We start from the raw sequence: 21,965 nt of genomic DNA, 5'->3' as shown, positions 1-21,965 counted from the left end.
ATGGGTTGGTCTGAGCAGAGGCAGGGGCAATCACCGTGACAGCGACCAGTGCCCCCAGGACGCCCCCACCACAGGGAGGAACTAAGTCAAGATCAGTGTGCCTATTGTCGCCAGGATGGGCACTGGAAGAATGAATGTCCCCAAAAGGCCAGGGACTCCCAGAAGGCCCCTCAGACCAGAGGCAGAAGCCAAGTTGTCAAGGGAAAGTATTAGCCTGCCTGCAGGGAGGCCAGGCCGGGCCCTGGGATGAAAACATTGGATTGGCAGCCCTGGAAGGCTATGAGGAGAAGAATAGGACAGACCAGTTTCCATTCTACTAGGCCCCTGGGAGCCTATGGTCTGAATGAGGATAGGGGGGCCATCAAGTTGGACATGGGCACAGAACTCTCAGTTGGGGCCCAACCAGTGGGCCCCCTTTCACAAAAGCATACAACTATTATCAGGGCTACGGGAAACCAAGCCTGCTGCCCCTTCTTAGTGTCTAGACAATGCAGTCTTAGGAGTCATAAAGTAAGGCACGAATTCCTCTGTTTCCTCTGTCTCCCCAAATGCCCTGTGGGCCTGGGGCAGGGACTTGTTATGCAAGCTGAGGGCACAGATAACTTTTGATTCTGATGGCATGGCAGCCTTAAAACTGAGAGGTCCTGAGGCAAAGACTCTAACACAGTTGCACAAGGAGAGGAATGGTGGCTCTATGTCCCCGAGGGACGGCCTCCTGAGATTCCTGAGCTTCCCAGACACCAGGATTCCAGCTGTCTGGGCTGAAGATGATCCAACCCCTCAGGCCTTGCCAAAAACATGCCCCCAGTACTGGCGGAACTAAACCCCATCAGCCAAAAGCAGTACTTCATTCCCGCAAGGCCCAGGTTAGAATACAAAAACACCTTGACATACTCCTAAAATATGGGATCCTTCAACTGTGCCAGTCCAGAAAATGGGGACTGAGGATTTTAGGCTGGTTCAGGATCTCCAGGCAGTAAATTTAGCAACTGTCACTGCACCCCATGGTCCTGAATCCCTACACACTCTTAGGCCTTGTGCCAGCTAAGGCAAAGCTTTTTACCTGCCTAGATCTAAAGGACGCATTTTTCTCATCTGCCTGGCCCCACAGAGCCAACCTGTTTTTGCCTTCCAGTGGGAAAATCCCAATATTGGGGAAAAGGAGCAACTGACCTGGGCTCAGTTGCTGCAAGGTTTCAAAAACTCCCCCACTATCTTCAGAACTGCCTTGGCATCTGACCTGGCATCTCAGCTGACCAGCACAGCTGTGCATTCCTCCAATATGTGGATGACCTCCTGCTGGCTGGACCAACTCTGGAGGACTGTATGGAAGGGACTTGTCTCCTCTCTTTTACGAGAGGCATTGTACAAAGTTTTTCAGAAGAAGGCCCAGATTTGCCAAAACACTGTCAAATACCTTAGCTTTCACCTGTCACAGGGGCAATGCAGGCTCAGCCCCAAGAGGAAACAAGCTATCTGTTCCATTCTGGCCCCCAAGACCCACTGGCAAATCAGAGAGTTTTGGGAGCCACAGGTTTCTGCTCAATCTGGACCCCTAACTCTCTCTTTTGGCTAAGCCCCTCTATGAAGCCACAAAGGGGGGGAGAACAGGAACCCTTGGTATGGGGAGAGGAGCCAGGGAAAACATTTAGAGAAATTAAGAGGGCACTCACAAATGCCCTGCCCTAGGTCTGCCAGATGTGGTGAAGCCCTTTTTCCTGTATGTCCATGAGTGAAAGGGGATAGCTGTCAGTGACCTGACCCAGCCACTAGGCTCCTGGCATCGTCTGGTAGCTTACTTGTCAAAACAATTTGATGTCACTTCCTGAGGCTGGCAGCCTTGCCTGCATGCCCTAGCAGCCACTGCTGTCCTAGAGGAAGAAGCAGACAGGCTCACCCTAGGGCAAGAACTCACCATCCAGGTTCCCTACTCCGTCCTGACACTCATGGAGCACAAGGGAAATTACTGGCTGACCAACTCTCAGATAGTCAAATACCATAGTATGCTATGTGAAAACCCACACATCCAGCTAGAGGTTGTTAACCCTGTTGCCAGTTGACTCAGGACCCCTCCAGAACATGATTGCTTAGAGGTAATGAATGAAGTCTTCTCAAGCCAGCCGGATCTAACTGATCAGCCTATAGGCCACCTGGATGTTGAATATTTCACAGATGGCTGCAGCTTTGTCTGGGATTTCATGTGCTTTGCTGGGTATTCAAGGGTTACTCAACTCAGTCATTGAAGCCCATCTACTGCTGGTTGGAACTTCTGCACAAAAGGCTGAACTTGTTGCCCTCACATGGGCACTCCAGCTCGCTGCAGGAGTACAGGTAAACATCTATACTGACTCTAAATATGCCTTCACGGCCATTCATGTCCATGTGGCCCTATATAAAGAGAGGGGACTCATTGACTCGGGAGGAAAAAGTATCAAGTATGAGCAGGAAATCCTCGAACTGATAGACACTCTATGGGCCCCTAAACAGGTGGCAGTTATACATTCCAAGGGCACCAGAAGGGAGAGGCAATAATTGCCAGGGGAAACTGGAGAGCTGACAGAGAGGCCAAACAGGCAGCCCTCACGAGGTGAGGTGACGGGCCCCACTGCCCTGACAGCTGCCTTGTTCCAATGTTCCTTAGCTGAATGGGACCCACGGTACACAACACAGGAACAGGCCTGCATCAAGACTGATGAGGGAAGCTTTCTACCAGATGGTGGAAGTTTGCCATGGTCGCATTGCCATTTCCGAGTCAGTGGCTCCCATCTTTGTCAAGCAGTTCCATGAAGGAACCCATTGCCACCTTGGTCCAGCACTTCTGTGTCCCCAAGCTCTCCAGCATAAGTAAGGCAGTATGTGAAAGATGTAATCTGTGTGCCACAAATAATCCCCGGCAAGGGCCCAAGGGCACTGCCCCAGGTGCAGAGTGTTGGCAGAACTCCTCTTGAAAACTTTTTTTTTTAACCAAACTGTAAATTCTTTTATTAACAGGCATTATAGACAGATAATACTAATCTTATTTAAAAACCATGAGTGCCATACTGGTGAATATACAGCTCATGAATAATTTAAAAAGTATTTCCCATTTTAAAAGGCAACACAAAGCATACAAAACCCTGTACTAAACAAAGAAGCTGTAATATGGATACATGACTGTTGTGTCTAAAATGATATACACAGTACACAATTAATGTTAGTTACGCGATTGGTACATTTTTCTCTATGATTCTCTTCATGCTTCACTTTCCCCAGAGACTGAATTCTGAACTTCCTCTTCTAAAATTGGTACAATCAGGTGATCCCTGGACATCAAATTATATTTCATCACAAATTTAGTAAACCGATGACATAAAAATGTTTCATCTTCATATTCATCAAATATCTGCCGGTGATGAAAATAAGCATGTGAAAATATTCTGTAAACCCTATGGCATAATGATCCTGGTTTTGCTGCAGATGATTCTTTTATGCTAACCCTGCTGCGAAAATATTTATTGCTATTCAGAAGACATGCAGCACCATCAGGCGTGTGTCTCATAAAGTCTATAGCAGGACACTCTTTTGGACTTTTATGAGCTGCACAAAGAAAAATCCATTGAATAGGACCCTAAAATTACAGCTGGGAAAACTGTCAAGAGACCCATCTACAGTGGGATCAATTACTACCTACAGCATTACTAAGAATCAGTTCAAGTCCCAAGAAGCAGACAGGGCTTTCACCCTTTGAAGTCCTTTATGGACGCCCACCCCCTTAATCAAGGGTATGCAAGGGGACCTCAAAGAAGTAGGTGACCTCACCTTGAGACAACAGGTGCAGATTCTTGGGTCAACTTTCTCAAAAATCAACGATTGGGTCCTGGAGAGACTCTCCATTAACCTGACAACCCCCTCACACCCTTACAAACCAGGAGATGCCATCTGGGTAAAAGAATGGAACGTCCAACCATTGAAACCCCATTGGAAGTGACCTTTTGTTGTTATTTTGTCTACTCCCTCCGCTGTTACTCCCTGGATCCACCACAGCAGAAGGAAGCCAGCCTCTCTCAAATGGGAGTGCGTCCCCGACCCCACCTCACCCTGCGAGATCACTCTCCAGAATGCCTGCACCCTTCCTCAGCAGGACCTTGCTTCCTGGGAAACAGGTGTGTGGTTCCCAGGGGACCATAAACAATGGGATTACAGCCCCAGAATCTGACTAGTCTATGCACGGAGGAAGCTCGAACATGGGATGCACACCTGCTCTTCTCTACATACTTGGACTCTTACCTTTTGGGTTGGCTCTTGCAAAGTTTCCCCCATGTACTGAGTGTTATAAGAGAGCCTTTGTTGGGACCTCCATGCAGCCATATTTTGTATCATACACCCACCAACAGGTTGGATGTTACATCGGCTCATATACTCCTCAGGTTTGCAAGGTTACTAGTAGGCGATACTGGAAGTCCCAGAGTGAGGGGAACAAAGCAGGTTACATTTGCAATGGAAAGTGACAAGAGTGGGTCTGCTGGACCCATTTGGACATTGGGAAGGTTCTGATGGTGGGGGAGTCCAGAACATTGCTCAGGAACAACTTGTTAGAGAGACAGCACACCAAGTGTCAGAAGTGCTCTCGCCCACACCAAAGCAGGCTGCCAATCAAGGCCCTGGGCCACTGTAAAATGAAATCAGAAGTGAATTAGGCAAAGGATTAGACATCCAAACAATAGGAAAAAATCTTTTTGTAGATCTGTAGGAAAGGATTGCCAAAGAACTAAACATCTCAAGTGGCTGGATGTGTGGAGGTGCCCTCATGAGTGAGGAATGGCCTTGAAAAGGGACTGGTTTAAATGCTTACCAACTTTTATTGTGGAATCAATCTGTAACTAGACAACGAGTAACTGACCTCAGACCTGGGATTCTCACATCAGAGGGAACTGGGGAAGAATGTATCAAAAGAACCAGGTCAGAGTATGAAAAGTGGGCAGGGGGAACCCCTTGTAAAGGGGACTCTCTTGGAATGGGACTAATCTAACCTGGTGGCCCAATGAGCCTAAATGGTATTGGACAGTGCCCCCATTGGAAAACTGTCCCCAATGTCATGATCCTCCAACCAATGACAGCCTCTTAAGTTGTTCTACTACTGGCGGGGCGAACCCATTCCGAGGCATCCCTGAGATTGGCAAATATTGGGATAACCTCACCAATACTGACCCAGGATGGTGGAGGGCACTGGATGGGTTATTCTGGATATAAGTGAGTTTATATCAGACTCCCTGGGACTTGGAAGGAAGCTGTACTATAGGAGTTACCCAGCCTGGGTTCTTCCTCTTTCCCAACCACCAAGGGGAACAGCCGGGGGGCCCCCCTTTTTGAAACTCTGGGGCCTAAAACAAAAAGGGACCTCGAGGTGGGGGGCCCACAGAGATGGGGAGGAGATGACTGGCCTCCCCAGGGGATCATCAAGACCTATGGACCTGCCACCTGGGCACAGGATGGGAGTTGGGTTACCAGACTCCTATCTATATGCTCAACAGAATCATTAGGTTACAGGCAGTCGTGGAAATTATTACCAGGAAGACCGCCTCTGCCCTAGAGCTACTGGCCAAGCAACAGACCCAAATGCGAGTGCTACATATCAAAATGGCCTGGCCTTTGGGTTATCTTTTAGTTGAGGAGGGGGGAGTATGTCAAGTTCAACTGATCAATTGCCGTCTCCACATAGATAGCACTAATATTAGAAAATGGCACGTGTACCTGTACAAATGTGGGAAAGGTGGGACCCGAACAGTCTGTTTGGAGGTTGGTTCTCTGCCTGGGTGGATTTAAGGCCCTGATAGGGGCGATGACTCTTGTCTTGGGAACATGTTTAATACTACCCTGCCTGGTTCCCTCGGTATTGCGGTCAATCAGGACCATTATGGAAGCCACTATAGAAAGGAAAACAGCCACCCATGTAATGATGCTGTGGAAATACAAACTCCTAAATCAGGGTGATGCTCTTTGACCCTAGACAGGTCCAAGCATCAAAGAGGGGAATGATGTAATTGGGGCAGAGGAAGACATGACAGGAAACTGAAACTTAAAGCAACTGAACCTGAAAACAGTCTTGTAGCACTGAGGATGAAGTAGTCAATGAAATTACAAGCAACCATATATGGGTTAAACCTTGCTTCTCGCTTCTGTAACCTTCTTGCAAGGGTACATGAGGTGAGATCCCTTTGTTCTCAGGACTCAGACTTTGGATGTGAATCCACTGAGCTGCTGTGGCACCCTAATAAACACTGCTTCCCGAAGAGCCTTAGTGTCCCGTTTCCCTGCTTCAATATCCGGCAACAACACCTGTACCCTGGACAAGGCATCCGGGGCATCACATATCTGCCTTTTAGGGCCATCTGATGGTGAGTGCCCAGGTGGAGGAGTAAAGGGGAGGCGCAAGGGCTGGGCGCTCGGGGTCTGTGGGAGGAGGTGCAGAGCCCTTACAGCTCGAGCTTGCCTCTGTTTGGAGCTCCTGAGCCACAGGAACACAGGGATTGTGGGGCCTGTCATGTGCCAATAGGGAGACTCTGTTGTTTTGTTTCCCATCTCTAGAACTTAACCCTGGTGGGATCCAGGAATAGGTGGGAGGCAGACATTCCTGGGGCCTTTGCCCCACAGGGTCAAACTGACGGCAGGACCTCCAGCCTCCTGTCACCCCTGCCTTCTTTCTTTGTAATTCTTCTGTTTCAGAGCACGCCAGAGCCTCTCCTGGGTGCCCTAGTACTGTGTGCTCCTCACTGCTTGAAATGCTGAGCTCCTCTCTGCCCACCAAACTCATAACCATCCCTCAAGCTTGTGGGCCCAGCAGCAGCATCTGCCCAGTACTTCCTTTTTTGTTCTTGTCGTTTTTGGTGGTATGGGAGTTTGAACTCAGGACCTCCTGCTTCTTAGGCAGGCACCTTACCCTTGAGCCTCCTTTGTTTTTTGTGATCTCTTCTGCCCATTGTCATGATGATTATCAACTAGCCTGTCTTGAGATGGTGGGGAGATGAGCCTAAAGGTAAATGGTCAGTCAGCATGGCTCCTGTTGCAGCTGAATCCGGAGTGGTCTGTTTTTTTCTTGTGCTGTTCCTGGGGCCTGAGTAAGCAGCTGGCCAACTTCCTACTTACAGGATGCAAAAAGCATGGTCAGCAAGTATACTGCATCAGCCTCCCCTACAGAAAAAAGGATGGGTGAGCCTCTCCTGCAGGAAAAGAGTATGATTGTTTGGGAATAAGCAAACTCATCCCTTCTTCCCTCTGTGACCACGCCACTCCAGTTCTGGAGAACTGCACATTTGGAGGAGGGCAGCGAAGTGATCACAGCCACAGCAAGGATACATTATAGGGCAGAGGTCTCCAAAGAGGAGCTGTGGTCTCTTGGGAGAGTACAGTATATCGTGTGATGCACAATGCTAGAGAGGAAAGCAGAAATACCCCGCCCTGTGTGTTCTGTAAGAAGCCACACTGATGGCTGGTCTGTGACATGAGGACCAGTGCAGCCCTAGTCCACATGTGGGTACAGGTGCTCTAAAAGCAAAGGCTAAGGCCACAGTTGTGGGGTCTGCGAACCTTGGTGGGGACGTGGTCTAGGGCCTCACTGCAAGGCAGGGTCTCCCTCCAACAGCGTCCAGCCCACAGACACCTCTGGCCCTAGAGGTGATGCTGTCTATCTGATTTTTACTATTTTGTGGGTTTCTGTTTGATCGGGTATACATATGTACTTTTTTTTAATACACTGCATGCTTTTATATCTGGTAATTGTTTAGGCCTTAACAGTCACTCTGCAATAAAAATAACTTAAACTAGCACTGGGTGTCTAGAGTTCTCTTCCTTTTGGAAGGGATCCTTAGGTTACTCAAAAGTTTAAGGCCCTATGAAGCAAAAGCTAGGCATCAGAACACACCCGCACCCCCCCAAGCCCTGAGCCTTGGGGAATTCTGTTACCTGGTTCTGACATTCCCCTTAAACAGGCACCAAGGCCTGAGCACAAGTGGGGAATTAGGAAAATGAAGAAACTGTCTTTAGAAAGTATCATTACCAAGTTGCAGTCACTGGTAGCAGGTGGCAGGTGCAGGCTCAGGTTCAGACAGGCTGTGCCTGTCAACGTGCTGAGGCTATGGCCTTCAGGGCTGCTCCTGATGGAAAGAAGTGACATGCAAGCTCTGGCGGCTCATAGATTGAGAGTGAGTCCACGGTGAAATTGTTGGAGTAGATGACATGGCAAGATCTAACCAAAATTCCGGAAAGTGAAGCAACAGTGTGACAGTTGATAAATCCAGGATCCAGGACCTCTGTTCCACAAAGAAGATTTTTATGGTGCACCTTGCAGCAAAGACTCAGCATGCAGGAGCAAAGGGAAGAAATAAACCAGCAGAAAAATGGACAGATGGCACAAAGAGGAAAAATCCCATACGGTGAGACCCAAATGGCCAAGAATCCTGTGAAAGAAGCAGGTCAGCTCAGTGCAATTGGGAAATACCAGGAGAGGCCAGTGCTCTCAGGATGAGCAACCTGTAGGGCTCTTTGCCCAGCCTTGGCCGGAGAGGAGAAGTGCACTCACAGGCTACAGTGCAGCGCCTGGTGGGGTAAGGTGTGCCTGCTGCAGAGGATGCTGCAAGTTCACTTCTGGGTTCACACCTGAGGAAGGGAAAGCAGGGGCGCAAAGGTGTATGCACATCTGAGTTCACAGCAGCACTCAGCATTGTTCACGAGCTCACACTTGTGAGGCCGAGGCAGGAGGATCTCAAATCCAAGGCCAGCCTGGGCTACACAGCGAGACCCTGTCTCAAAAAACAAAACAAAAAGATGGTACATTTTATCTGCATTTCATAGTGAACCAAGGAAGTGTGCACTGTATCCACAAATCCATAAGGGTGTCAGTCGGCTTTCCAGTGAAGACCCGAGCTAATCAATTTACACAGAGAAAGGCTGGTTTCATCTCACAGTTTGAAAAGCTTCAGTCTATGTGGTGAGTCAGCATGGTATGGTGGAAACAAGTGGTAGAGCAAAACCACTCACCTTCGAGCCTGGAAAAAGCAAGGAGGGGCTGTAACTCCACTAACCCCTAGCTGGGTGAGGTGGCGGCCCACACCTGTAATCCCAGCACTCATGAGCCTGAGGCAGGAGGATCCTGAGTTTGTGACCAGCCTGGGCTGCAAAGAGAAACCCCATCTCAAAAACAACGAAAACAAGCCAGGCGCTGGTGGCTCATGCCTGTAATTCTAGCTACTTGGGAGGCAGAGATTAGGAGGATCACAGTTCAGAGCCAGCCCAGGCAAATAGTTCAGCCTGGGCAAATAGCCCAGGCAAAGACATACTATCTTGAAAAAATCCCACACAAAATAGGGCTAGCAGAATGGCTTAAGTGGTAGAGCAGCTGCCTAGCAAGCATGAGGCCCTGAGTTCAAACCCCAGAACTGCCAAAACAAAGAGAATCAATGCCTTTGGGAGACATTCCAGATCCAAGCTATAGCAAGGTCTTACAAGTATTTTCATTTCTGCTTTTCTAAAGTTAGAAAAGAATCAGTAAATAAAAGGAGGAATATCACAGCATCAAAGGGCCTGGTCGCAGACCAGTAAGGACCGTAACCTCTACTGCCTCCCAAGTCTGCTGAAGTGTAGGAAAGTCCTTGTCTGTTTTTGTTTTACGGTACAAACCACAGGATGGACGGACTGAGGGAGGGGCCTGGAGAGCAGCACAAGAGAGTGAATGATGTGCCCAGAAGGCAGTGTGGTCCTAGCATCTGTGGAACAAGGCTGCCATGTGGGCTGTCTCCACAGTACCCTCCCCTAGGAAGGGCCAGACACAGGATGAAGGCTTAGGCAGGTGTCCTCCAGAACCTGGAGGAGGCTGTGGGTATTGATGGTGGTCAAGGGGAGATGAAGAAGGGTGGTCTGGGAAGGGCAAGGGGTCCATTTGGGGTGTTTTCACCCTGTGGGGGCTGTTCAGAGTTGGGTGGGTCTAAGATGTAGAGGTATAGGCAGGGCTGCTGCTTTCAGGGCTGGAAGGGAAAAATGGCTGTCACCTATCTCCCAGCCTCAGCTACTCGTGAGGTGGGAGAGGAGCCCAGGATGACACAGCCCAAAAAAGCACTTTCAGGGTCCAGTGGGGCCTTGCTCCCTGAAGCCCACTCCCCAACAGCCTCACCTACAGCCAGGCCATGGGCAGCCCCTGCCAGCTGGGCATCAGCCAGAACAGGCTCAGAGAGCCTGTGGAAGAGAGGTGATGGGGGGGACCTCCCTGCAGCCTGTTCTGCACCATCCATGGATGGAGGGTTCCCTGCAGAGATGATGGAGAAAGGCCCCTCCCTGCTGGAAAGGTCAGTCTGAGGAGCATAGCTCCCTTCCCCAGTGCACTGGGGCCAGCAGTCCAGGCCTGGGGCTTCTCTTGCAGCCCCTGGGTGTCCAGCTCAGATCAGAACTCTCAGAAAAGCCAGGGAGGAGCATCTGGGATGGAATGGGGGCTGGGCTGTGGGTAGAGCTCACCAGGACTGAGGATGCAGATGTAGCAGGCAGGGCCCATCAGGGGACCTGGGACTTCCTGCCCACTCCCTGGACAGACCAGGGTGTAGATCCGTGGCCCCCCATGGCCCAGTACAAAGTCTCTGCCCCTCCCAGCCACATGCAGGTGAGGACACTAGCCCAGCCTTTAGACAATAGAGTTTATTTCAGACTCAACCTCCACTCAGGCCCAGGGGTCCTGCGGCCACTGGCCAGGTGAGGGCAGTGTCCCCACAGTGCCCACCGCCACCTTCTGGAAGCCTGCCAGCCACCTCACCAAGGGGCGAGCTGGGACCAGATGCGCTGAGAGGCCGTGTAGCGGGTCTTCCTGCAGGCAGTGGGTGGTGAGTGATGGTCACTCGCCAAGCGGTTCTACTCTACCTGTGTTATTGCATTTATACGCTTGTAGACTCAGAGGATACTGGGTGTAGGCAGGAGGACAGTCTGTCCAGAGTGTTGGGCAGGCACAGCTGTGGGGCGGGGTCTTCCATGTTCCCCCCGTCTCCCTGCCAGTCTCTCAGTCAACCCAAGACCAGCTCTTGGGCTCCACCTTTCCACCCAGCCAAGGCATGGATAGCAGGTGGAGGTAGACAGCAGGTCAGTCCCCCTGCACCAGGCCCAGACAGCCCCCCAGCTGCGCGAAAGAGCAGGAATGGGGAGAGTGAAACAGCTGCACCCTTTAATGTTCCTACAAGGGCTGGCACCCCCACACACACCCCGCACACACCTATCCTTCAGAGACCAGCTGAGCGGGTGGGCCACACACAAGGTCTGCTCCTTCCTTGCTACTCCCAGCTGCCAGGTCTAGACAGAGCCCTCTTCCGGAAGTCAGAGCGCTTTCTGCCCTACTGTGCAAACACCAGCGCCTGGGCTCCTCCTGGTCCAGAGCTTGGGAGGGCAATGCTCCAGGGTCAGAAGAGATGGGCTCTGTCCTCTGGAGGTGGGCTGTCCATCTTTCCTGCTGCCTGTAAGTATGGGGCATAGGTGTATATTTATATGTCTATATATCTGATGTGTGGTATAGATAGCTATTTGTGAGCTTGCATGCAATGATTTCCCAGATCTGTACAGTAAGTGGGTCTGGGCCCCCCCACCTGAACACCAGGCATCATTTTTTCCGGGCCAGAAAGGCCACACCAAGAATCAGGGCCATGGTTGCCACAGCCACACCGCCAGCCACCAGCAGGGGGGTCAAGTTCTCACAGGGCCAGGAACCTCGGCCCCCTGGGCCCTGGATGGCAGATTTGTCCTCCTCTGCCCCATCTCCAGGACCCTTAGGCTCTGGGGTTGCATGGGGACTGCTGGGGGCCACAGGAGCTGTGGGGGCTGGCTTCAGGTTGCTGTGGTTGTTGAGAAGTGAAGGGTCTGCCTTAGCAGAGGTCTTCTTGGCAGGGGTGGGTGCAGGGGCTGCTGGTTGCTCCTGCTTTTCTGCTTGGGTCTCCTTCTTCACGGGCTTGGTCAAGGGGGCTTTCCCATCGGCAGCAGGGGTGGCCTTGGCCTCAGTGGCCTGAGGTACTTTGGCGTCTGGTTTGGGGCTGCTGGACTTTCCTCTGGACTCCATGGTGGGTGATGCTGGCAGCTGAGTGGAGGCGTGTGGGACAGGCAGGTGGATGGACCACAGTATCTCAGGACTGCTCACCCCTGGGCATTACATGGGCCTGGATAGAGACACAAGCGAGTCTGTAACAAGGGACTGTGTCCCTCCTGTGCAGTGCCCCCCTCCACCATGGAGACCCTTCCCAGGAGCCCCAGCTCTGGAGCCTCTAGTGGGTTCAGTTCCTTTCCTTCTAAGACCTGGCCTCCATCTACCCATGGCCACTCCCAGAGAAGCCCCTCCAGCCACAGAGGCAGGACTGTGGTTCCAGCCCAGGTGGGAGGGGGAGGAGTTGGAGGAGACCAGCCAGACTCTTCAGTCTTCTCCTCTGTAAGCTGGACTTGCTCAAGGACACACTGTGCCCATCCCATCAATTGCAGCGGAGAGGGGGAAGCAAGAATCAGCCTTGAGAACTGGGAATGTATTTGGTCAAGGAGGGGCAGGCAGGAGCCTCGACAGGCACCAGCAAAATGAGCAGTGCTGTCTTGGGAGGAGGATGCTGAGGGGCCTCAGGCTGCAGCATGGCCAGGACCCAAATGGAGGAGCAGCACGGCAGTGAAAAGAACCTCTGGGCTCTCAGGTGATGGTCAGGGTGGAGAATGGGCCTAGGCCACTAGGACTACAAGGACCCAGAGGTGAGAAAACTGAGATGTCTCTCCTGGAGGCAGAGAGACCAAGACAGTAGTCCCAAGCCACCAGCCTCCAGCTGGCCATCTGCCCTACCCAGCTTCTAGTGCCCTCTCCTCAATACCCACATCCAGCTCAAGGGCAAGATGTCCTTGCTGAGCCCAAGGCTGTGGTGGCCTCTGGGGCAAAGAGGATCCCTGGCACAAGTCTAGGGCAGGCACACACTGTGTGGGGCCTGTGGGTCAGGGTAGAGGACAGGCCCAGGGTGTAGGAAAGGCCTCACCTAGATTCTCAATATCCCTGTTGGGCAGAAGACTGGGTCCTGCCAGCCTGTCTCAGTGTGTGGGGTCCTGCCCTAAAGACCTAGAGCCACCTGTCTGCCTCTCCCCTGAGAGGATGACAAATGCCCCCACCTCCAGGAAGAGGGAGCCAGTTTGGGAGGCAGAAGCTCAGGTACTCCACCCCTCTGCCAGGCGCAGTGACCACACTGAAGGTCACCTGAAGGTCACCTCATGATGAGGATGTCCCTGTGAGAGGCCCAGCAGCTGCCCCACCTCCCAGGGAGCCCTTGCCGCCCCTCCACGCCTGTAGCTCTGCAGCAGGTGGCCGTCAAGTTTGCAAAGGGAAGGAAGACCCCTGCCACCTCCTTATTTTTGGCTCTCACATCCCCTCCCCAGGTCCGGGCCTCCTCGCCCTCCCCAGAGCCTCTAAGCCCCGGAGAGCAAGGGGCCCGCGTGCAACCCCGGTGACCTTCAAGGCTAGGGCACCGTGGCTTCAGCCGCCGGACCCGGCGTCCCTGTCCCTGCCCACCCACGGCGGGGCCCGCCACCTTACGCCTTCCGTCGGGCCTCCAGCTGGGAGATGCGCGTTCCCTCCGCGGGGCGACGGCGGGCGGCGGCTGTGGACGCGGAGAGCGCTCGGGAGTTTCCCACAATGCACCGCTCCGGGCGCAGGACCAGCGGAAAAGGGCGGAGCACGGCGATCGCAGCCGCGTCAGCCGGACCACGCCCGGCCCAAGGCCCGCCCCACTGGGGCTCTGGGGTCCCCCCCGAAGGGAAGCGCAGGCTCAGCGAGGAGAGACGCCCGGACTGCCCTCCTGTACCCCATCCAGACTGGGGGTCGTGGGGGCCGACGTGCCCTAACCGGATGGATGGGCCTAGGCCCGCAGGGGGAGGAGGCTGTGCTTCCCGCCCCATCCCCAAAGACTCCCAGAGAGCAGGCATCTACTTAGAATATTTATTTATCCTCTTACATGACAAGACACAAAAAATTACAACTCCTTAAAACTCTTCAAAAGAAAAAAAATATAATTCTGTAAGCAGCAGCAGCAGCTTTCAAGGTACAGATATGACGGGAGGGGGCAGCTCCCAGGAGCAACCGTGAACTGGGGGCCAGACCTGAGCCCCAGGTAGTGTCACTGGGAAGGGTCCTCCACAGAGGGGGCCGGGTTTGGGGACACAGCACCAGCACTTCAGGGTCAATCACCAACACAATCACATGGCCAGGGCTGGGAAGGTGCCTGCCTTAATTCACACAGAGGGTCCAGGGTTGGGAGGGCAGGACTTTGTGTGGTCAGGGGCCTGAAGCAGAGGCCCATAGAGTAGGGTGGACCCTGAGAGGGCTGCAACATCAACAGCCCATGGCCCCAGGCTCCATACTGGCCCTCATGTCTGCCCTCTCCCTGGGCAGGCCTAGTCCAGGAATAGGGATAGCAGAAGAGATGCCAGGCTGGAGAAATAGTCTTGGGATGGGGTCAGCAGAAGGCTTAGGGCACACAGGAGCACACAGTGCCTGACCACATGGGGAGGGGCAGTAGTAGCAGTAGTATCCCCACAGCCCCATTCTCAAGCAGTCAGGTCAGCTGAGGGGTGGGAGATACAATCTGACCCCCCCATACAAGGTCTGGGTCCCACTGGGGATGAGGGCCAAGGGCCCAGCTGAAGTTCCCACAGTGTGTGTGTTTGTGTGTGGGGGGTGGGGTGGGGGGGGTTGCTCTGGGAATCAGAACTTATTGTGATCCCTCAACCTGGGAATCCTAGCTCAACATGGGGCAGGAGACCCAATCCTACAAGACTGGCCCAGGAGGCAGAGTGGAGAGTCCTGACCAAGGCAAGAGCAGCAGGTGTGGATGGACTGATGGACGGAAGGATGGACAGACCCACGTGGGTGCAGCAGGTTCAATAAATAGGTTTGTGGGGGGGGGGTCCCATTTATAAACCAGGAGAGCCTTGGAAATAGGAGCTGGTGGACTGGGGGGAGGGGAAAGGGAAGGGTCAGCCTGCCCAGCCCAAGCCTGGAAGCCCCAGCCCAGAGACCAGCTCTGTCCCTGGGGGTGTTCAGGCCAGGCAGGACTAGGTCAGGGACTGGCTCAAGGAATGTACAGATTTCTGCATTTTCTACATAAATAAGACATTGATCCCAATGGTTGTCCCTGCAGGACCTCCATGGACACCTGTGTGTATACCCCCTACATGGACCCTGCACTCCTCCTCCTGCCTCCCCTGTTGATAGGGAGGGCTGGGAGAAACCTTCCTTCACTCAGCCTTCGGCTTTCCACCCTTCTCTGGCCCCAGTCAATAGACTAGGGAGGGGCGGCCGTAGACTTAGGCCTGGGGGCCCTGCAGCAGCTCCAGCAGGGACTCAGCGATGCCCAGGAAGTAGACCACCTGGGCGATGCCAAAAAGTGGTGCAATGACCAGTGCTCGGCAGTAGGCACCCTTCAGGAAGGCCAAGGGACCTTCATGACGCCAGATCTTTCTGTGAAGGAAAGAGGGTCAGAACTGGTGCCCAGTCCAGCCCAGCCCCCAGCCACCAGCTTGTGAAACCTGGCCCACCTGGCACAGTCCAGAAACCCTGAGTAGGTGTCCTCATTGATGCCTCGCTGAAGTGACTGAAGCCGAGTCTTTACCACTAAAAGAGAGTGTGTGGGTAAGCATGGGAGCCCACCAGTGGCTCTCCATTCCCAGTCGGGAGCCCAGCCCCTAGCACTGACCATCACAGGGATTGACAGCCACAGCGGCTGCACTCCCAGCCACGCAGCCAGCCAGGAAGGACACGTAGAAGGGTGACTTCTCCTCAGATGCTGGGCGGCCCAGCTGGTTCAGGTTGGCAAAGAGGGGGAAGTAGACGATGGAGAAGGGCACGTCCCTGTGAGGAGGGCAGCCGTGATGCTGACAGGAGCTAGTCGAGTGGGCATGAAGACTTCCTCCTCCCACCTGCCCCAGTCCTCCCACCTGAGCAGCGTGGCCCCTAGGCCCTTATACAGGCCAGCAATGCCATGTCTCCGAAGGAGGTCACGGGTCAGCTGGGTGGCCGTGGGCCGAGGACCAGTTGGAGCCTCCACTGAAGGCTGGGTACCCCCCTGGGCAGAGAGCTGGGCCTGGGCAGCCAGGATCTTTCTCTGAGCAGCTGGTGAGAAACAGGCTCTGGTCTCTTCCTCCTGGCTTGGGGTAGAGGCAGGGGAGACTCCAGCCATTGTCCCCACCCCCAGCTCTATCCCCTCCTTGCCCCTCACCAATACGGCCTGCATCCTGTAGCTGGATCTTCAACATCTCCATGGGGGTGGTCACGATCACCTGGCAGGTGCCAGCCCCGCAGCCTGCCAGCATCTCCTTAGGCAGGGTCAGCTTCTGCCTGCAGGGGAAGGGCAGGGGCCATGAGAAGCAGGAGCCCTCTGAGAAAAGGATGGCTACCATGCCTGGCACAAAGAAGGATGGGAGTGGCAGAAGCAGCCATGGCTCTGTGGGGGTGCAGTCCCCAAAGTCCTAGGCACTCCAGCAATGGGCATGGAGCCCAAAGGACAGATGGCCCTGTGGGCAGGGGCTGGGGGCGGGGGGGGGCGGTGAGACCATTCTCTTACAAAGAGAAATGGAGAATTAGGGGTCACTGCAGCCCCACACTCCAGCGATGGTGTAGCTGGTTGTTGCCCCCAAATCCTGGCAAGCTGTTGGTGGCTGGGGGCCAAGGACAGCTGACTCAGCAGCCACTCTGTGCCTCTCCATGTAGGCAGGGGGAGGCTGCCTCACAAGATTAAGGAAGCTGAGCAAGGGGCCTGCAGTGGGAGAGTCCCTGAGAACCCCAAGGTGGATACGGCTGGCTAGGCTGACATCAGTCCAGAGGACCATTCAAGTGTTTGCCAGACGCCCTCCCCTAAGACCTGGGCCCCCAGCAGTTAAGCAGGCCCAGCCCCTCACCCATCCTTAGACAGCTGATGTCGGAAGAAGTCGTTGGCTGCCAGCTTGATGGCCTTCTCAGGGGTGACCAGGGTCAGGTTCACGGCGGCTCCTGTGGGGCATATGCGGGTCAGATGGGGCCTGGGGAACACAGGTAAGTCAGGTGGGGGGTAGACGGACTCAGTGGCTTGCGCTGGGGAGGCTCTGGGCAAGTACTTGCCTCTGGCTGGCAAAGCCCTACCCAGCACTCCTTGGTTGCCACCTCCTGCCCTCTCACCCACATATGAGCTTGGTGTGTGCCAGGCAGGCGGGAACCAGACAGGATGGGCAGCACTGTGGCCTCCTCCCCTTCTTCTCTCTCATTCTGGCACTCTCCCGTCCCCTCCCCATGTCCTCCCCTGCATTTCACCTCCATCTGTCCCTGATTCTGGCAGGACAGGCTCACCCCATGCAAAGGCAGTAAGGACCAGGTCCCCAGTGCCCAGAGGTGGGCCTCCCTGGGACACCTCCCACCTGGTAGACAGAAGGTGCTCCCACTGGCAGGGACCTGGTGTAGGTCAGAGCTCAGCAGAGGTGGTGGTCAGTGCCGAGGCTCAGGGTTGCACAACACCCAGGCAAATCCAGGCCTGGGGATTGTTTTCTAAGCTGCTTTGCATAATGCCCCCACTTGCTCCTAGCCCCCAGGCACAGATGTGGTTCTGCCTGTCCCGGAAGGCAGGGGAGAAGACTGCAGCCACCAGAGTGGACAAACAGATCCACCTAGTGTCCTGCCACACCAGGCACTGGCATTAAGTGTGGGATAGCAGTAATGCCCAGAGGAGGGGCTGAGACCTGCCACTCACCAGAGGTCTAGCCCCTCAGACATCCAATGCCCCCCAGAACTCAGAGTTGGGTTGATGGCCAACTCAGGCCAGGTATAGCCAGTACCCTGAGATATATCCATACTTACACTGGAGGCCCAGGCTGCTGCCCCACCCCTGCTCCCAACCAGGCTTGCCCATCTGAGAACCTCACCCCGGTACATGCCGAAGTAGCCCTCGGAGCGGATGGTTTTGATGAGACAGTCAGACCTGTAGCCAAGAGGATGGAGTGAGCTGGGGGCCATGCCAGACTCCATCCCAGAGTGCAGATGCAGCCAGCGGCTTCCTTCTCTGCCCAGCCTGGAGTGTCCAGGGCTGACAGAGAGGCCAAAGTCAAAAAGTCTAGACTGGATGGGATCTCCCTCAGGCCGGCCCTAGCCTCAGTTTCTCCTCTATCCCGGCGAGGGAAACGCAGGAGCAGAGCTGAGGCGCAGGTGGCGCCCTCCTCCCATGCCACACGCTGCCCCAGACAGAGAGGCACTCACAGGCTTGTGTACATGCGCTGGCCATTCTGCTGGTTCTGCAGCCGTGTCTTGGCCAAGTCGATGGGGAATACGCAGGTGACCCCGATCAGTCCAGCGATGCCACCATTGATGAGCTTGGCTGGCAGGCTATGTGTGGCAGAGGCAGGTGTCAGGACCCACTTCCTCCGCCACGGGGCAGGGGTCGGACGGGGGCGGGGGCGCAAAGCCAAGACTGAAGCCTTGTTGCTTCTGACCTGATCTGCTTATCAGCCATTTAACTCAGTACACCAGGTGCAGCGGGAGCAGTGGACGCCAGGCCAGGCGTGGAGCGGAGGTGCTGATGGGGAGGAGGGGAGGGACCGCAGCAATGGTAGCTGAGAATGGGTAGGACTACGGGGAAGGTCGTGCTCCACCTTCAGGGGAATATCACGAAGTGAGCCACCTGGAAGGAAGAAGGGACTGGAATCAGCCGAGGGTGGGACCCATCAGGGGACAAAGCCTCCCCACCCCCACCCTCAGTATCACATGTGGCATCAAGCCCCTCATCCCCCTCCCCACCCCAGATTGGAACCATCCACGTGGCCAGGGGATGCATGGGGGAGGGAGGGGAGGCCACCCATCCCTGGAGCCACCTGGATTCCCCTCGGTGCTCTCTCTTTGGCTGGGCTGCGGTGGCCTCCCAGCCAGCCTTGCACGAACACGCTCACGTGCACACAAGGCAAGCTCCAGCTTTTAAAGGGCCAGGTGCCTCTAGGCAGCCGTAATTTGACCCTAGTCTGCACTGTGGTAACTGTCCCCCATCCTTGAGCAGAGAGGCAGCTGGCACCTGTCTTCAGAATGGAAGCTTGGGGTCTCCTCTTGGTAGCTCCAGGACCCTCCACCAGGATTAAGCTAATGGCTACCCAAAAGGGCTTGGCCACCCCAGGGACAAATCCCACCCTCGTGGCAGCCCACTCTGGGTCGTGGGTCCCTCTTCCCCTGGAGAAGCATGACACCCCTCCCACACTCAGCTCTCTCACCCACACTCCTCCCCATTTCCCTGGGAATTTCACCCCCAGACAGACAGACAGACACAGAACCCAGCAACCAAGACCTCCAGGAGCTGCGGAGTGTGTGGCATGAGGAGGCAGCTGGGGGTTGCCTTCCTCTCTCCATTCTCCTGCTCCTGAAGCTGGCATCCCCATCCCCTCTGGGGGCGAAAGAAAAAGCCTGTCCCACAAGCATCGGGGCTGGGAAGCCAAAAGCTAGTCTCAGGGGCCTCACATGGGAAACACAGTCATAAAAACTGAGCTGTGAGGTTCAGAGTTCAGAGGTCCTCTCCTGTGCCTTCCCTCCCAGAGGTCAGTTATCACAAGCTAACACCCACAGTTCTTCCAACCAGGGTCACACGGCTGGTTGGTCACACAGGGCCCTCAGAGGACTTGTGACCTTCACCACACTGGACTACCAAGGGTCTCTGGGTCCTCCCACCCTCCGTTGTCCCTGCTGCCCGCTGGGTCCTGCTCACCCCGAGGTGCATGGGACTCCACAAAGCCACCGCTCCACACCACTCCACAAGCCAGCTCACCAGTGAAGATAAAGCAGTGGCCAGGGGAGGAGGCTCGAGAAGGCAGGGATTGGCCAAGGGGCGGGGTGGGGCGGGGCGGACCTGGTGTGTAGGGGGGTCGACTTTCTCTTTCATTTTGGGCAAGCTGAGGATCCCTGCAGTTTTAGGAGAGCGAAGAAAAGGGGTGATACAGCTTCTGGGGCCAGGGCCCAGCCTTGGATCCTAGGGGCAGGCTGACCCAGAAGGCCAGGCCACCCACCACAGGGACCCCAGCCCATGGTCACCATTTCCCGGGACACCCAGCAGGTTTGTCTACAGCCTGTGGGCTGAACCCAGGCACCCAGAGGATTAGGGCTTCTTGTGTGCTTCTTCAGTATGCACCTGCATGTGCCCCTTGAGAATGGGTCTGCACCCATTTGGCTGGTTGTGGGTGGGGGGGTGGAGAGAAGGATGTGTATCAGGGAATTTCATGCTGGGGCAGAGAAAGGGTTCCCAGATCTCACAGAGCACTGGCTGCCATCCACAGGCCCTCACTTGGCAGGTACAGAGCTCGTGAGGCCAGCACTCCCAGTGCCCTCTGACCAGTCACCTGCAACACACAGGGCTGCAGAGGGAAAAGGTCTCTTTCTGCCCTAGCCTGTGGCAAAGGGCATGACCTCTGAACTTTAGCCTTTCTCCCTCCTCATCAGCCTACTCCTCCCTCCAGGTTTAGACCAGTCACAGCCTCCGTCCCTGCTACCACAGGGCTTCATCTCTCCTTCTGGGCCCTGCTCTCCTGGACTGCCTCCAAGAGCAGCCCCCTTTCTCCCCAGACCCTACTCCGTCTGGGGGGTCCTGGCAGTGAAACTGACCATCTGAAGTGGGAGGGGAGGAGAGCGGCAGGCACTGAGTTCCCCAGAGCTGAGTCAGCCCTGAACCCCAGGCCACCATTCAGGCAGGCCAGAGCATTGGGGAGGACAGTTGCTGGGCTGAAGAGTGAGGAGCTCTGCCTGTGAGCAACTGGCAAAGGGGACCCTTGTCACCCAACTGGACTGGACCCCTCCCCTTTTCCGTCTTTATTCCAACATTTCCACCCTGCTTGAGACAGCTGTCAAGGGTCCTCCCCAGCACCCTGCATGTTGCTGCCATAGAAACCTGGCTGTGTCCAGGCGGCTGAGGCCCCAGGGCTGTCTGCCTGGCTGTTCCAACCTTCCCCAGTCAGGTAAACCGGAGGCCACAGGCAGGCTGGGAGAAGGCAGGTGAGCATACAAAAGGCTCCCGCAAGACCATACTGCTTCTTCCCAGAGCCAGGGGTGAAAGCTCCCAGTGATGTAGCCGCCCAGCAGCATCTACCTCCAAGAAAGGCAACGGGATTGAGGCTCAGAGCCTGGGGCTGTCCGTCAGCGTCCCATTCAGCCTTCCCCAGTCCTTTCCTCTGTCCTACTAGCTGAAGAGGCCCAGAGATGCCCCAAACGGTGGACAAAGAGGAGTGAGCTGGGGGCCGCGTTCTCGGTTCCAAGACATCTCTGTCCTCTACTCCACTGTCGGGACTCAGCTGGCCTCGCTGTCTCCGGACAAGGCGACGGAAGCTCTGGCCACCTACGTGTCCACGCACGTCCCCTGGGATTCCGCGTGTGTGCCCCCCTCCCTCCCCCGCCAGGCCTCTCCTCCCTGGGCTCCAGCCCCAGACTCCCACCCGAAGAGGACACGTGTGCGCAGGGAGCGCGCCCGGCACCGCCGGGGCCGAGCACGGCCTCCCACACCCGGACGACGTGGGTCGGAGCATCCAACTGCCCAGGCCCCGCCGGAGCCGTCTTGCCCCGGCAGCTGTCACCTCCCCCGGCCACCGTGGCACCCCTGGCCCTCCTAACCCTGGCCGCGTTCGGGTGGGCGCCACGGGAGCCGTCCGGCGGGCACTCACCGCGCTCAACCGCCGCGCTCGCCTCCCCGCTGTGCCGCGCGCCTGGTCTGCACCTAGGCGGGGAGGCGCGTCCGCTCGGCAGCGAGCGCGCTCCGCCCCCGGGCCGCTCCACGGCTTCGGCTCCCCCTCCCGGCCACCTTGGCCACTGCGCCCAGCCAGACCACAGCCTCGAGCCAAGGCCACCCTCCAGGCCAGGGTTTGAGCGCGCACAGACCGGCCTGGGTGTCCCCCAGAGCCCTGTAGGGACCAGGACGCATGGTCTGGGAAGGTGGCGGGGAGCACCTGCATGGGGGGTGTCCTGGGGGAAG

General features: G+C 55.5%; 3 protein-coding genes across 7 annotated transcripts; 1 reads left to right on the top strand and 2 right to left on the bottom strand.

The window, feature by feature from the left end:
- Nucleotides 1-10,641: 10,641 nt before the first annotated feature.
- On the bottom strand, nucleotides 10,642-13,676 carry Cend1 (cell cycle exit and neuronal differentiation 1). Its single transcript, XM_074051702.1, has 2 exons — nucleotides 13,550-13,676; nucleotides 10,642-12,152 (listed from the first exon to the last, which is right to left on the bottom strand). Exon 2 carries the CDS (start codon nucleotides 12,053-12,055, stop codon nucleotides 11,603-11,605), a length of 453 nt encoding a protein of 150 aa, XP_073907803.1. The 5' UTR covers nucleotides 12,056-12,152; nucleotides 13,550-13,676; the 3' UTR covers nucleotides 10,642-11,602.
- A 261-nt stretch (nucleotides 13,677-13,937) lies between these two features.
- Slc25a22 (solute carrier family 25 member 22) lies at nucleotides 13,938-21,755 on the bottom strand. 5 transcript variants are annotated; one of them, XM_020182074.2, is made up of 10 exons: nucleotides 21,658-21,755; nucleotides 18,466-18,653; nucleotides 18,233-18,358; nucleotides 17,902-17,957; nucleotides 16,909-16,999; nucleotides 16,230-16,348; nucleotides 15,949-16,123; nucleotides 15,708-15,862; nucleotides 15,550-15,625; nucleotides 13,938-15,472 (listed from the first exon to the last, which is right to left on the bottom strand). In XM_020182074.2, the coding sequence occupies exons 2-10, from the start codon at nucleotides 18,483-18,485 to the stop codon at nucleotides 15,319-15,321; spliced, it is 972 nt and encodes a 323-aa protein (XP_020037663.1). In that variant the 5' UTR covers nucleotides 18,486-18,653; nucleotides 21,658-21,755; the 3' UTR covers nucleotides 13,938-15,318. The 5 variants fall into 5 exon arrangements, with proteins under 5 accessions (XP_020037663.1, XP_073907765.1, XP_073907732.1 ...); XM_074051664.1 differs by lacking the exon at nucleotides 21,658-21,755 and adding an exon at nucleotides 21,090-21,226; XM_074051631.1 differs by lacking the exon at nucleotides 21,658-21,755 and adding an exon at nucleotides 19,719-19,861.
- Pano1 (proapoptotic nucleolar protein 1) lies at nucleotides 19,897-21,678 on the top strand. The gene is made up of 2 exons (XM_074051675.1): nucleotides 19,897-20,063; nucleotides 21,184-21,678. The coding sequence occupies exons 1-2, from the start codon at nucleotides 20,034-20,036 to the stop codon at nucleotides 21,604-21,606; spliced, it is 453 nt and encodes a 150-aa protein (XP_073907776.1). The 5' UTR covers nucleotides 19,897-20,033; the 3' UTR covers nucleotides 21,607-21,678.
- Nucleotides 21,756-21,965: the final 210 nt, after the last annotated feature.

Source organism: Castor canadensis, chromosome 1 (genome assembly GCF_047511655.1).
Source record: "Castor canadensis chromosome 1, mCasCan1.hap1v2, whole genome shotgun sequence".
NCBI lineage: Eukaryota > Metazoa > Chordata > Mammalia > Rodentia > Castoridae > Castor > Castor canadensis.
Note: the sequence above shows the minus strand (reverse complement) of the source record. Positions and strands in the feature narration are given on the sequence as shown.